We start from the raw sequence: 13,762 nt of genomic DNA, 5'->3' as shown, positions 1-13,762 counted from the left end.
AGAAGAAATGTACATCTATTTTCCCTTGAATTTGTATTCTTGCAAAATATCTTCATGCGTGTAAGACGAAAAGTTTTGACAAAATGTGTCTTTTTCAACAATACTTAAATTTACTAAATTAGTTCAAAAAGATATCTACCAGGGAAAAAAGACAAATGCTCAAAGGGGCTTAATATAAGATTTGAACAAAAATATGTGAAGTTAACACTTCCAACAAACATTAAAACATTAAGCCTTATTTGTATAATGTTAATTTATTTTCCAAATAACATATAATCATAGAGAAAAGTGATGAATTTTATAACATGCAAAACTTTAGATCCTTGTACATTACCAAATGCTGAAATGTCTAATGTACATAATACTGATGGATTATCTACAATGAGCTTTGCTTCAGTGGTACCACTCTCATTTCTGAGACAAATGCTGTGGGTCTGGGCCTGAGCATATACTCTGGGTTAGCAATCCAGCTCAATAGTCATGAAGTGCTGCAGTCGCAAAAGATACAAGTGTACTATTTGTCTGCTGCAAAGACCTCAAGGCACTATAAACAGAAGAGCGAGACTGCTCTCTTATTATAATAAAACAATGAACTGTGCATGCTGGAGATCTAAAACAAGTAAAAACAGAAATTGATGGACAAACTCAGCAGGCCTGGCAGTATTTGTGGAAAGAAACAGTTAATGTTTTGAGTCCAATGGTCCTTCTTCAGAACTAGCTGCTGTCAGTGAACTCAAGACACTAACTCTGTTTTCTCTGCACTGATGCTGCCAGACCTGGTGAGTTTCTCAAAGTATTTCTGGTTTTGTTTCAGTTCTCTTGTCATCCTAACCAAGAATACTGGAATAGCTTATTTGATCCAATTATCTCACCGTTGTTTTCAAAGCAGCTACCTTACAAAGTGGCCACAGTTCAAAAGTAATAAATTTCCTAGCTTTAGGATTTCTGAAGTCAGGAAAAACACTTTTCTACCAATCCTCTCTATCTCCTCTGACAAAACAGATCGTTCTTTTCCAAATCTGCAGAACCTGCAATGAAAACATTGGTGCAATTGTAATCATGGCAAAAATAAGACCAATGAGATCTTCAGGTTAACACTTCAGATCCCAGCATTTTCAGTCGACTCCAAGATTCAACTGCAGCGTATCCTGATCTGGAAGGATTTTAGAACAATGGAAAGTGATAACAATACTCACATCATTTTAGATCCTAATTATGAAACACGCCATTACTTTTCAATTTATTTTGAAGTTTAATTTTACAATAGACAAAATTAAAAAAACAAAAAAAACTGTATATGATGGAAATCAGAAACAAAGTCAGAAATTGCTGGTAAAACTCAGCAGGTCAGGCAGCATTTGTGGAGAGAAATCAGAGTTAACATTTCGGATCCAGTGACCCAACTTCAGAACTATGTCTGAATAACATATACAGAAAACGTTGAATGTAAGCAACAGAAATATACCAGTAATTATTTACTACACATACCCCAGGTGTTATATCAGCTTGTGGGTTACTCAGGAGTCGATATGTTTTGCCAGTAATCAGCTTTTTATGGCATGGAGTAGGCTTATCAATTTTTACAGATTTCTGTTTTGAATATTTTTCAGCTTTTGTGATATCCTAGAAGTGAACAAGCATAGTCATAAGGAAATTAGTGTTTTTAAATTAGTTTTTTTAAAATTAGCATTTTGTGTGAACTTACAAATAACTGAAACATTCAGAAATAAATAATAACTGTAACTTAGTCAATGGTTAAACTATAACAAAAAAGTTTTAACTATTCTCTCAACAAGGACGGATAACACAGTTCATACCTTAATGACAGAGTGATTGTTTGTTGCCATATACACGTGAAATAATAAAGACTGGTAGCTATTAATAATTTTGTAAATCAGCACAACACCATGATGTTGAATGACGTCAGAAGGAGTATTACAGATTGGTCCAACTGGTGATAAGGAGCTCACATTCCAATGAACGTGTGTCGTTGAATGGTCAACAACTGGCTCTATTTTCGGTTTCTTGTCCTTTATATGTAAAATTCCAAATTGTAAATCGGCTGAATGGTCTGTAAAGTTAAAATAATTGCTTAAGACATTTTCCAAATCATTTTGTGAATACAGTATGGAACTTAGCCCAAATGATACAACACTATACCAGTGCCTGGTGACATTTTGGAGTAACTAAGATAGGGGACTTGCCAGAAATATGGGTTAAAAACTGGCAAGGGGGTGGTGATCAACCCAATTCTAATGTATCTGATAGCGTTAGACCTTAACGAGACCTGAGAAACCAGACTCTCGTTTGCTTCCATTAGATAACAGAACAGGGAATATTACGGAGAGAGGAAAGAAATTACCTTTTTATTAGGTGAGGAAAGAAAAATAAAGTTGTTTTAACACCAGACCATTTTTAGAAGATCAACTGACAAGGGAAACAAGGGAAATGAAAGTTTATTCCTGAAGCGTGTGTGGTGATGCATCTTGGATAGGTCAAACCAGGGCAGGACTTACACAATCCTGGGTCCTGGAGAGTGTTATAGAACGAGGAGATCTAGGGGTACAGGTGCATAGCCCCTTGAAAGTAGACTCACAGGTAGACAAGATGATAAAGAAGGCTTTTGGCATGCTTGCTTTTATTGTTTAGAGCATTGAACAGAGGAGTTGGGAGATCCTGTTACAGCTGTACAAAGTAAGGGAAATTGGTTAGGCCATATTTGGAGTACTACATGCAGTTCTGGTTGCCCTGCTTTAGAAAGGATATTCTTAGACTAGAAAGAGTGCAGAAGAGATTTGCTAGGATGCTATTTGAACTGGAAGGTTTGAGTTATAAGGAGAGGCTGGAATTGGCTGGAACTTTTTTCCCTGGAGCATAGGACACTGAGGGGTGACCTTATAGAGCTCTATAAAATCAGGAGAGGCATAGATAAGGTAGACTGCCAACAGCTTTTCCCCATGGTAGAGGAGTGTAAAACTAGAGGGTATAGGTTGAAGGTGAGAAAGGAGTGATACAAAAGGGTCCAGGGGAGCAATTCTTTCACACAGTGAGTGTCTGGAATGGGCTGCCAGAGGTAGTTGTGAGGGTGAGTACAATTCCATCATTTAAGAAACATTTGGACAGGTACATGGATGGGATAGGTATGGAGGGATATGGACCAAACACAGGCAAATGGCATGTAATTGTGAAAACTGGGTGGCATGGACAAGTTGGGCTGAAGGACATGTTTCCATGCTGTAAACCTGTATGACTAACACAGCACAGAATATAATGAATAGTAGGAGGTACAGAGGATGAGTGGGACCTTGGTGTTTATGTCCACAGATTCTTGAACGCAGCGGGACAGGTTATTAGGTGATTAAGAAGGCATAAGGGACACTTGTCTCAGAGTCACTTTTTAATCTTCCTATCCTCTTCCTTCCCAATGCTTTCTTTCTCTCTCTCCCCATCGCTTTTTCCCTTCCACCGTTCTATCCCTCCCTCCATCTCAAAGCTGCACCCTGGAGACCGTATCAGCCTGGGGCTGGTATGATCCTGTTGATTCAGATTGCCCAATGTATTTCCCACCATCCCCATTGGGTGGTGCTGGGTAGACTCACTCACTCACTCACTGCCAGAAATTGCAAACCTCTCGCCAGGTCGGAAAAAAACATTTAGCTTCCCTCACTGGAGTTTGGATGATGTGTCGGAATCAGCAACTGCCACTACAATCTAGGATTCCTCTCCTGACCGTGTAGATCTCCCATGGGTTTGCTCTTCCTTGAAAGAATTGTAAACCATCTCAGGGGGCTTGCATTTCATGTTGAGCGAGAGTTCCCTGAAATGTTTCAAAGCTTATTTAAGGAGGCTTCGCAAAAGGGTTTGGGGGTGGGGATTGATAAATGGGGCACAACAAAGAGGGTTCAAGAAGGCTTACGTGGATCATCATTGCTGAATGGCCTGCTGTGTGTTGTAACACCCAAATCTCATTTAGTCACAAAGCTCAAACTTTAAAAGACCTGAGTGATGACTCATGGAATTGAATCTGAATTTTGTTTGGGTGCTGGTCTTTGATACAATTCCTGGTTAGGATCTGTGTGTGAGTGTCTTCCAGCATTTTATACTACAGTCTGTTTTATTGTTCCTCACTTTGTGGCAGTAATCTATATGCGGTGGAAGTGCAATTGCTTTTAAGTGTTCCTCACTCAGTCACGAGTCTGTGGGTTGGTATTTACAGCAGAAAGGTGCAATAGTAATGGGAGGGTTTCATAAACTGCCCTTAATGTTTTATGAAATATATATTCAGCAACTAATGGCACATTTCAGTCGGAGCTGGACTGCGTAATGATACGCGACTGCACCAGCAAAGTAAACAGGAGGAGCCATTGTGCGATTAGTTGGTCGTAAAATGTCATTGATAGAGACTGCCAGGGCAATAATCATGCAGGCAGACTGCTGACTGGAGCCTCCAGACACTCTCTGCCAAACAGGGGCCAGAATAGTTTTGTGATTCTTGTCTGCACAGAGCAGGATGGGTATTTTTCAGTGATAGCGAAAAAGACTTAATGGTAAGGTCCTAGGGAGTGTTGCTGAACAAAAAGACCTTGGAGTGCAGGTTCATAGCTCCTTGAAAGTGGAGTTGCAGGTAGATAGGATGGCTGTTTTCCCTGGAGCGTTGGAGGCTGAGGGGTGACCTTATAGAGGTTTACAAAATCAAGAGGGGCATGGAAAGGATAAATAGACAAAGTCTTTTCCCTGGGGTGGGGGAGCCCAGAACTAGAGGGCATAAGTTTAGGGTGAGAGGGGAAAGATATAAAAGAGACCTAAGGGGCAACGTTTTCACGCAGAAGGTGGTACATGTATGGAATGAGCTGTCAGAGGATGTGGTGCAGGCTGGTACAATTGCAACATTTAAGAGGCATTTGGATCAGTATATGAATAGGTAGGGTTTGGAGAGATATGGGCCAGGTGCTGGCAGGTGGGACTAGATTTGGTTGGGATATCTGGTCGGCATGGGCAGGTTGGACTGAAGGGTCTGTTTCCATGCCGTACATCTCTAAGACTCTGAGACAACCAGCTAATGTTGTTTTCTTAAATGTAGGCTGAGGAATAGGCATGAGTTTACTTGGTAACTGATACTGGTCGGCTGGGGGATGAGGGGAGCAGTCAATGGGTTATTGAGCTTTCACCACTAGGAGACATTTGGAGGTGGGAGAGAAATCTCATGAATTTCACCCATCCTGGGAATGTGGGGAATCACAGCAGAAATGCTAACTTCCCATACAGTCAGATGGAATGTGATTATCTGAATCCTGACTCTTGTCTGGTTATAATGAAGGTGGAATAAAGAGGAGGGTGGCTGGCCATTACTTACAAGGTTGTTTGACAATTGGGTGGCTCAGTGGTTAGCACTGCTGCCTCCTAGTACCAAGGACCTGGGTTCGATTCCAGCCTCAGGCAACTGCTGTGTGGAATTTGCACATTCTCCCCATGTCTGCATGGGTTCCCTCCAGGTGCTCTGGTTTCCTGCCATAGTATAAGGGTTAGGTGGATTGGCCATGCTAAATCTTCCCGTAGTGTGCAGGATAGATGGGTTAGCCATGGTTAATGTGGGTTTGGGGGGGGGTCTGTGCGGGATGCTCTTTGGAAAGTCAGTGCTGACTCAATGGACTGTAGAGATTCTATGAAATGTTAAAACCTGTTTCTGTGTTTTGTATTTAACTAGCACCAATGTAACCCAGGCCTGTCAGTTGCTATGGTAGGCCAGGACACTTGGCTCTGGGAGGTAACAGCCAGCTGGATCCACAAAGCTTGGAAAGTCTACCTCAAATTCTTAAGGATTGGAGGAAACAGGAGCAAGAATAAGTGTTTTAGCCCCTTGAGCCTGTTGTGCCATTCCATATGGTCACAACTTCTATCTACCTCAACTCCACCTCCTTACACTATCCCAAAACTCTGATAACGCTTCATACCCCAAAAAAATCTATTGGCATGGATAGAGTGAGTAGACAAGGTCTTTTCCCTGGGATGGGGGTGTCCAGAACTAGAGGGGATAAATTGAAGGTGAGAGTGGAAAGATTTAAAAGAGACCCAAGGGGCAACTTTTTCATGCAGAGGGTGGTGTGTGTATGGAATGAGCTGCCAGAGAAAGTGGTGAAGGCTGATACAATTACAACATTTAAAAGGCATCTGGAGGAGTACATGAATAGGAAGGTTTTAGAGGGATTCCTGATGAAGGGCTTTTGCCCAAAATGTCGATTTTCCTTCTCCTCAGATGCTGCCTGAACTGCTGTGCTTTTCCAGCACCATTCTACTCCAGAATCTGGTTTCCAGCATCTGCAGCCATTGTTTTCACCTTAGAGGGATATGGGCCAAGTGGTGGCAAATGGGACTTGATTAGGTTAGGATATCTGGTTGGCATGGACGAGTTGGACTCCAAGGTCTGTTTCCATGCTGTACATCTCTATGACTCTCTGACTCTAGTCGAGGCATTCAATATAAGACCAGGGAAGTTACAGTGGAGCTGTATAACAAAGGAACAGGAACAATCCATTTAGTCCCTTAAGACTTTTGCAACGTTCAGTGTGATCGTGGCTGACCTGTGGCCTAACTCCATATATTTGCCTTTGAACAAGGTTCCTTAATATCTTTGCTCAATAAAAATGTATCTATATCAGAGTTAAAATTAACAACTGATCTGGTTTGTGGGAGTGTTCCAAATCTATACCACCCTATGTGTACAAAAGTACTTCCTAACATCTCCCAAATGGTCTCACAATTTTCAGACTGTGTTCCCTTGTTCTAGATTCTTCAATCAATGGAAATATTTTGTCTTTATCTACCATAGGGCTTATCCCGTTATTGATCTGAAGACTTCAATCAGATCACGGCTTAACCGTTGAAATTGTAGAGAAAACAGGTTTAATTTATGTAATCTCTCCTCATAACTTAACCCCCTGGAGTCCAGGTATCATTTTTGTAAACCTACAATGTACATAGAACATTACAACACAGTACAGGCCCTTCGGCCCTCGATGTTGCGCTGACCTGTCATACCAATCTGAAGCCCATCTAACCTACACTATTCCATGTACGTCCATATGCTTGTCCAATGATGACTTAAATGTACTTAAAGTTGGCGAATCTACTACCATTGCAGGCAAAGCATTCCATACCCTTACTACTCTCTGATCAAAGAAACTACCTCTGACATCTGTCCTACATCTATCACCCCTCAATTTAAAGCTATGCCCACTCGTGCCCACCGTCACCATACTTGGAAAAAGGCTCTCCCTGTCCACCCTATCTAACCCACTGATTATCTTGTATGTCTCTATTAAGTCACCTCTCAACCGTCTTCTCTCTGACAAAAACAGCTTCAAGTCTCTCAGCCTTTCCTCGTAAGACATTCCCTCCATACCATGCAACATCCTAGTAAATCTCCTCTGCACCCTTTCCAAAGCTTCCACATCCTTCTTATAATGTGGTGACCAGAACTGTACACAATCCTCCAAGTGTGGCCGCACCAGAGTTTTGTACAGCTGTAGCATAACCTCATGGTTCCAGAACTCGATCCCTCTATTAATAAAAGCTAAAACACTGTATGCATTCTCAACAACCCTGTCAACCTGGGTGGCAACTTTCAAGGATCTGTGGACACTGAGATCTCTCTGCTCATCTACACGACCAAGAATCTTACCATTAGCCCAGTACTTTGCATTCCGGTTACTCCGCCCAAAGTGACTCACCTCACACTTGTCCACATTAAACTCCATCTGCCACCTCTCAGCCCAGCTCTGCAGCTTATCTATGTCTCTCTGTAACCTACAACATCCTTCGTCACTATCCACAACTCCACCGACCTTAGTGTCGTCTGCAAATTTACTAACCCACCCTTCTACGACCTCATCCTACTGTGGGGAACCTTATCGAACGCCTTGCTAAAATCCATATACACCACATCAACCGGTTTACTCTCATCTACCTGTTTGGTCACCTTCTCAAAGAACTCAATAAGATTTGTGAGGTACGACGTACCCTTCACAAAACCGTGCTGGCTATCCCTAATCAAATTATTCTTTTCTAGATGATTATAAATCCTATCTCTTATAACCTTTTCCAACACTTTATCAACAATTGAAGTAAGGCTTTCTGGTCTATAATTACCAGGGTTGTCTCTACTCCCCTTCTTGAACAGAGAAACCACATTTGCTATCCTCCAGTCTTCTGGCACTATTCCTGTAGACAATGATGATTTAAAAATCAATGCCAAAGGCTCAGCAATCTCCTCCCTGGCTTCCCAGAGGATCCTAGGATAAATCCCATCTGGTCCAGGGGACTTATCTATTTTCACACTCTGCAGGATTTCTAACACCTCTTCCTTGTGAACCTCAATCCCACCTAATGTACTTCCTCCAAGGCCAATATTTCCTTCCCAAGGTGTGGTCCCCAGATCTGTTCACAATACACCAAATGGAATCTAACAAGGGTTTTGTATAGCTGCAGCATAACTTCTGTGTCCTTGTACTCCAACCCTCTCGATATGAAGGCCGGCAGTCCATTAGCTTTCTTGATTATTTTCTTCAGCTCTTTGTGACATTTTGAAGATCTTTGCACCTGAACCTCCAAACTTCTTTGGTCATCCACTATATTTAACTTCATACCATCAACAAAATATCCTAATCCATTTTTTATTTGGTCCAAAATGGATAACCTCACATTTGTTTACACTAAAAATCCATCTGCCACTGATTCTTTTTCCCATTCACCTAGTTAATCAATACCCCTCTGGAATTTATGCTATCATCCACATTTTCTAAAATGCTGCCTAACCTGTGGTCATTAGGTATAAGTTAGGCCAACTGTGTGCAGTTCTGGATGTCACACTATAAGAAGCATGTGATTGCATTTGAGTGGGTGCACAGGAGATTCACCCAGATCTGGGCTGGAGTGATTCAGCTATTGAGGGAGTTTAGATAGACTGGGATTGTTTTCCTTTGAGCAAAGAGGCAGGGAGGGGTTCTGATTGTGGTGTACAAAATTATGAGGAGCATAGATAGGGTAGACAGAAAGGCACCTTTACCCCCTAGAAATGGGATCAATATGCAGGGGTCACAGAATTAAGGCAAAGGGCAGCAGGTTTAGAGGGGATTTAAGGAAGATTTTTCACCAAGAAGGTAATGGGTAACTGGAGCTCACTGCTGAAAGGGCAGTAAAGGCAAAACCCATCACAACATTTAAAACGTATTTAGAAGATCACATGGAACACCTTAGTTATAGAAGGCTATGGGCCAAGTGTTGGAACATGGGACTAGAGTAGATTGAGGTTTGCTGACTGGCATGGAAATAATGAGCCTAAGGTCCTCTTTGTGTGCGATAAAACTCTATGATTCTAGTCAGAACAATAAACACACATACCCATGGTTGATCTAAAGAATATTGATGTTGCAAAATGAGTTTCATCTACCATCTAGCGGAATATAGTATGATGAACAACAAAGGATGATGGTTCTAAGGGAAGAAAATGATAAAATTATAACTCGGAACAAAAGAAAATCCCTTACCTGACAAGCAGAGAGAATGAGGGAAGTAAATGCTCTTTAGTAAAGCTGGATCACTCTTCACCTCAAACAGTGGGCCACAAAGCTTCCATTTTTCTTTCAGAAATGTATCATATTTATACCAAGACAGAATTGAGTAAATTATGTCAACCTTTCCTGTCACTTCAAATACGAGACCAGTAGCGACACATTGATAGCTTCCTTCATGATCCAACTTCATACTGTGTATTAAGAGGATAAAACAAAAGCTATCAATTAATATTGATCGAGGCAGGACGCTGCTAATTATATTTCCAAAGTACTGGAAAAGTACCTACCAGAAGCGGTCTTTTGAAATCTGCCTTGGTGGTACTTGTTCAAAATTTTGATTCTGCATTTTTAAAAGAAAAATCTTAGTAAAATTGGTTAAAACATTTCAGATACCTGTATGTATATTTATACTTCAATGTTCTTTATTTCTCTTTTGTTCTTGCTAAATCACTTGAAATATTTCTAAATTAGAAATTATGAAAAAGGTTTCTCACCGTTTGACAGTTGCAGCTAGGACACGATGGCTTGACGTATAAATCTGTGAGAGAAATATTTGTTGTTTTAAAGAAAATCAATTGTGATAGTTTTTAAAGGGGTGAACAGAAGGATTGTAGTAAAGTGCTAAGTTAATAGTTAAACTACTTTTCTTCTCTGTTACCATGATAATGTCTCAGACTGAATAATATTGGCCAATCTAATCTCTCTTTACAAACCTCTCACCAGGTAGTTTACCAAGATTCAAAGGTTGTGATGCTGGAAAAGCACTGCCGGTCAGGCAGCATCTGAAGAGTAGGAGAGTCGACGTTTCGAGCATAAACTCTTCATCAACAAGTCCTGATGAATAGCTTATGCTCGAAATGTCGACTCTCCTGCTCCTTGGATGCTGCCTGACCAGCTCTGCTTTTCCAGCACAACATTTTTTGACTCTGATCTCCAGCATCTGCAGTCCTCACTTTCTCCTAGTTTACTATGATTCCAGTATTAACAGCCTTGTTCCTTAATAGGAGTTCACCTGCTCCATCATTAAGACCTTCTAACTAAAGAGTTGGCTAAAGTTCAGAAGAAGGTTCATTGGATCTAAAATGTTAACTCTGCTTCTCTCCACAGATACTGCCAGACCTGGTGAGATTTTCCAGCAATTTCTGTTTTTGATTCAGATTTCCAATTTCTGCAGTTGTTCGGCTTTCTTTGTTTAGATTTTTTTGTTTTCCTTCGAAAAAATGTTCCAGGATCCAGCTTTTTGACACCCATGAAAATCTTAAAAGACTTCTATCAAGACCCTTTTCATAATAGGTGTGAATACTTGGGATTGTGAATATCAGTATAATATATTGGCATTTTTACAATTCAACAGACATCTCAGTGCTTATAACATAATCAACCATAAGGGTCCAGTGTACAAATGGGTTAATCTTGTGGGACAATGTGCAGTGTGGCCATCTACATATCTTAATGGCATAACAGATACATCTGGCACAAGCACCAGAGCTTTACTGTCAAGAACCAGCCAACTGTGCCAGCATCTTGAGTGTTCGGGATTTGCGTTGCTCAGGGATAGATTTCTGATGAAGGGCTTTTGCCTGAAACGTCGATTCTCCTGCTCCTCACATGCTCCCTGACCTGCTGTGCTTTTCCAGCACCACACTCTCAACTCAGGGGTACAGGTACTTGGTAGAGGAACATGGTGGAGAAATAATGTGAGCACTTGTATCAGCGATTATGAGTGCTAAAGGGTGAACAGTGTTAAAGAATGTTGCTAAAGGCTCCCCTTTGCCACCTCCTTAAATAGATGCCACCTCCTTAACTATAACAGAACAAGGTGCTCTTGTCTCTGGGCCAAATCTTTTCCTCATGCAGCTAGTTCCTCCTTCCTGCTACAGAATAGGCCATGAAACTATGTTCTAAAACCAGCACTGTCAGGGAAGCTTGTGTGAAAAAACAAGACAAATCAAAACCAAACAGCAAACAAAATATAACAGTTGTCAAAGAACACAGGATAAGCTTCTCAATGAAAATAGTTTAGTTGATGAGATTGTATCAGTGAGCGCAGTTTAGAACTCTGGGCGCCTTTGTAAAACCTGAGTTCTGTTATTCATTCCTAAAACAGCAGCACCCCTTGTGTTTATGCACAGCTGTTTATTTGCCCCTTCAAATTAAATTACTGTAAAGCCATCACTGTCTTACTTTTGGAATGTACACAGAAACCTGCGAGCCAGTGAAAGCTATTATCAGCATAAAAATCAGAGAAAGAATTGCGGATGGTGGAAATCAGAAACAAAAACTAAAATTGCTGGAAAAACTCAGTAGGTCTGGCAGCATCTGTGCAGAAATCAGAGTTAAGTTTTGAATGACCCTTCTTCAGAACTTACAGAAGAAAGCTGGTATTAAACTATTTTAAAATGCCAGACATAGTTGTGAAATATGCAACAGCAATAGGCTCAGGTCCTAGAGTTGGACATAATCACAATAGAGACAGGTACAGACAGAACAGGAAAAGAAACAGGTTTTCTGCTATAAACGTTGATTGCACAATAGGTTTAACAGCTAGTAAAATGCAGATAGCTTGATGTCACTCACCTATGTCAGATATTAGATTTTGATCAATGTTAGATTGATATAATCATCCTGCCAACCCTCCACTACCAGATCAACTGAATATTCCCAAAGCTGAATAGACTAATGCTACTTAATATCCAAGCTCAACCGCAAAAATTAGCATTTAGGATAGGGATGAGGAATTGTACCTAATCACTTTGCACAATGCTAAAGAAGAAACAAAGCTATTGACCATCTTCAAAAGAATCTATTTCTTTGTTCTTCTTGTCATCTTCGTAAAAGATAAAGGGAGAAAACTGGATGGGAAACAAATTGAATCTGTCACATCCATGTCACTTATTTGAATTAAATCTGTGCCAAAGGGGGAAAGGGCAGTGTTCTAATAAAATGCACGATCCAGGATTCACTATTACAAAGTAGAGCTGGAAAAACGCAATGTTCCAAATAATCTGATAAGACTGTTTACTTAGTTACACCCATTGTCAATATTCTTTGTGTAAGAAACCATTGTACAACATTTCCAAATGAAAGCAGAGTAAATCTGAATAATGCTCACAAATTTTATCACTTCCACATTCCTACCCTCTGCACCATACACAGGTCTCACTGAGGAAAACAATGAAAATGCTTCAGTCTTTTTTTCTTTTATTAAAAGAAAACCATAAGCATATGTTTTAAACTATAAACTCATTATTATCACAGTTCTCTGGATGTTATAGATACAAAATGAAGTATTTTCAAATCTAATTAGGATGCTTGTTCAAAACATTCTCTCTATTAACATTAAATATGTGACAATAATTATGTAAATTAGAAACATATATCTAAAAGATCACTTACAATCTTATACTTCTGATTCCCATAAGCCCCAATTAGAACAAGAAAATTCTCTGAAGAGAATTTTAAAGATGTTTTAGTCACCATTATTGTTATTTAATATAAAAATAAAGAGACCTGTGTCTGATGGATTAGTTGTTGTTTCTTCAGTTCTGCAGTTTTCTGGAAAATGGATTGTAGCTTTTAATATTTTTTTCCTTGTGTAAGAATAAGAATAAAATGTTTAACAGCATAACATTTCCATTTTATATCTCTTGATACTAGCAGTTAATTCCAGGATTGATAATTGTAGAGCTCAATTCTCCCAACTGTATTCCAGCATTATCTCAACAATCACTCCCACTACATCAGTAATATCTGGGTGACCACATTAGAGATATTCGGCTAAATCCTTGTTGATCCTTTAACATAACTTCTTTAAATTATGTAGCACTGAGAAAGTTGGTTTAAGTCTTTCTGCAACAATGTCATTTATAGATTTTCAGTGCCACATTTACTGTGGTGCTGCTTGCTTATAGACAATCCAAAGGAAAGACTAGACAGTTCAAGTACACTACAGTGAATTATTAATCTAGTTTGTTCTCTGTGTGAATGACATTAATGTATTTTCCCACTGTTCTTTCACTCGGTGCTGATGCATTTGTGTGTGAGTTCTTAATGCTACGTTGGTTTTCCCTGGGGAAAAGGTAAGAATGCTAGCTGCTGCATGTTTAAGATGGAGTTGCCAAGAGTTCAGGTGACCTTTTGGTTTCTTGTGTTGATTCCTGAGAAGGCCATCTTGTGTATTGGAAACTTTAACA

At 40.1% G+C, this 13,762-nt stretch overlaps 1 protein-coding gene across 2 annotated transcripts in view; it reads right to left on the bottom strand.

Annotated features, from left to right (window-relative positions):
• si:dkeyp-97b10.3 (NACHT, LRR and PYD domains-containing protein 1) overlaps positions 1–13,762 on the bottom strand; it is an 86,667-nt gene that overhangs the window by 25,525 nt on the left and 47,380 nt on the right. For both annotated transcript variants that reach the window (XM_043702084.1, XM_043702083.1), the window contains exons 8-13: positions 13,080–13,124; positions 10,064–10,107; positions 9,857–9,909; positions 9,543–9,760; positions 1,818–2,071; positions 1,489–1,623 (exon numbers count right to left, since the gene is read on the bottom strand). In XM_043702084.1, coding sequence (XP_043558019.1) covers positions 1,489–1,623; positions 1,818–2,071; positions 9,543–9,760; positions 9,857–9,909; positions 10,064–10,107; positions 13,080–13,124 — 749 coding nt within the window. The remainder of the gene's footprint in view (positions 1–1,488; positions 1,624–1,817; positions 2,072–9,542; positions 9,761–9,856; positions 9,910–10,063; positions 10,108–13,079; positions 13,125–13,762) is intronic.

The sequence above is a fragment of the Chiloscyllium plagiosum genome, chromosome 13 (genome assembly GCF_004010195.1).
Source record: "Chiloscyllium plagiosum isolate BGI_BamShark_2017 chromosome 13, ASM401019v2, whole genome shotgun sequence".
Lineage (NCBI taxonomy): Eukaryota > Metazoa > Chordata > Chondrichthyes > Orectolobiformes > Hemiscylliidae > Chiloscyllium > Chiloscyllium plagiosum.
Note: the sequence above shows the minus strand (reverse complement) of the source record. Positions and strands in the feature narration are given on the sequence as shown.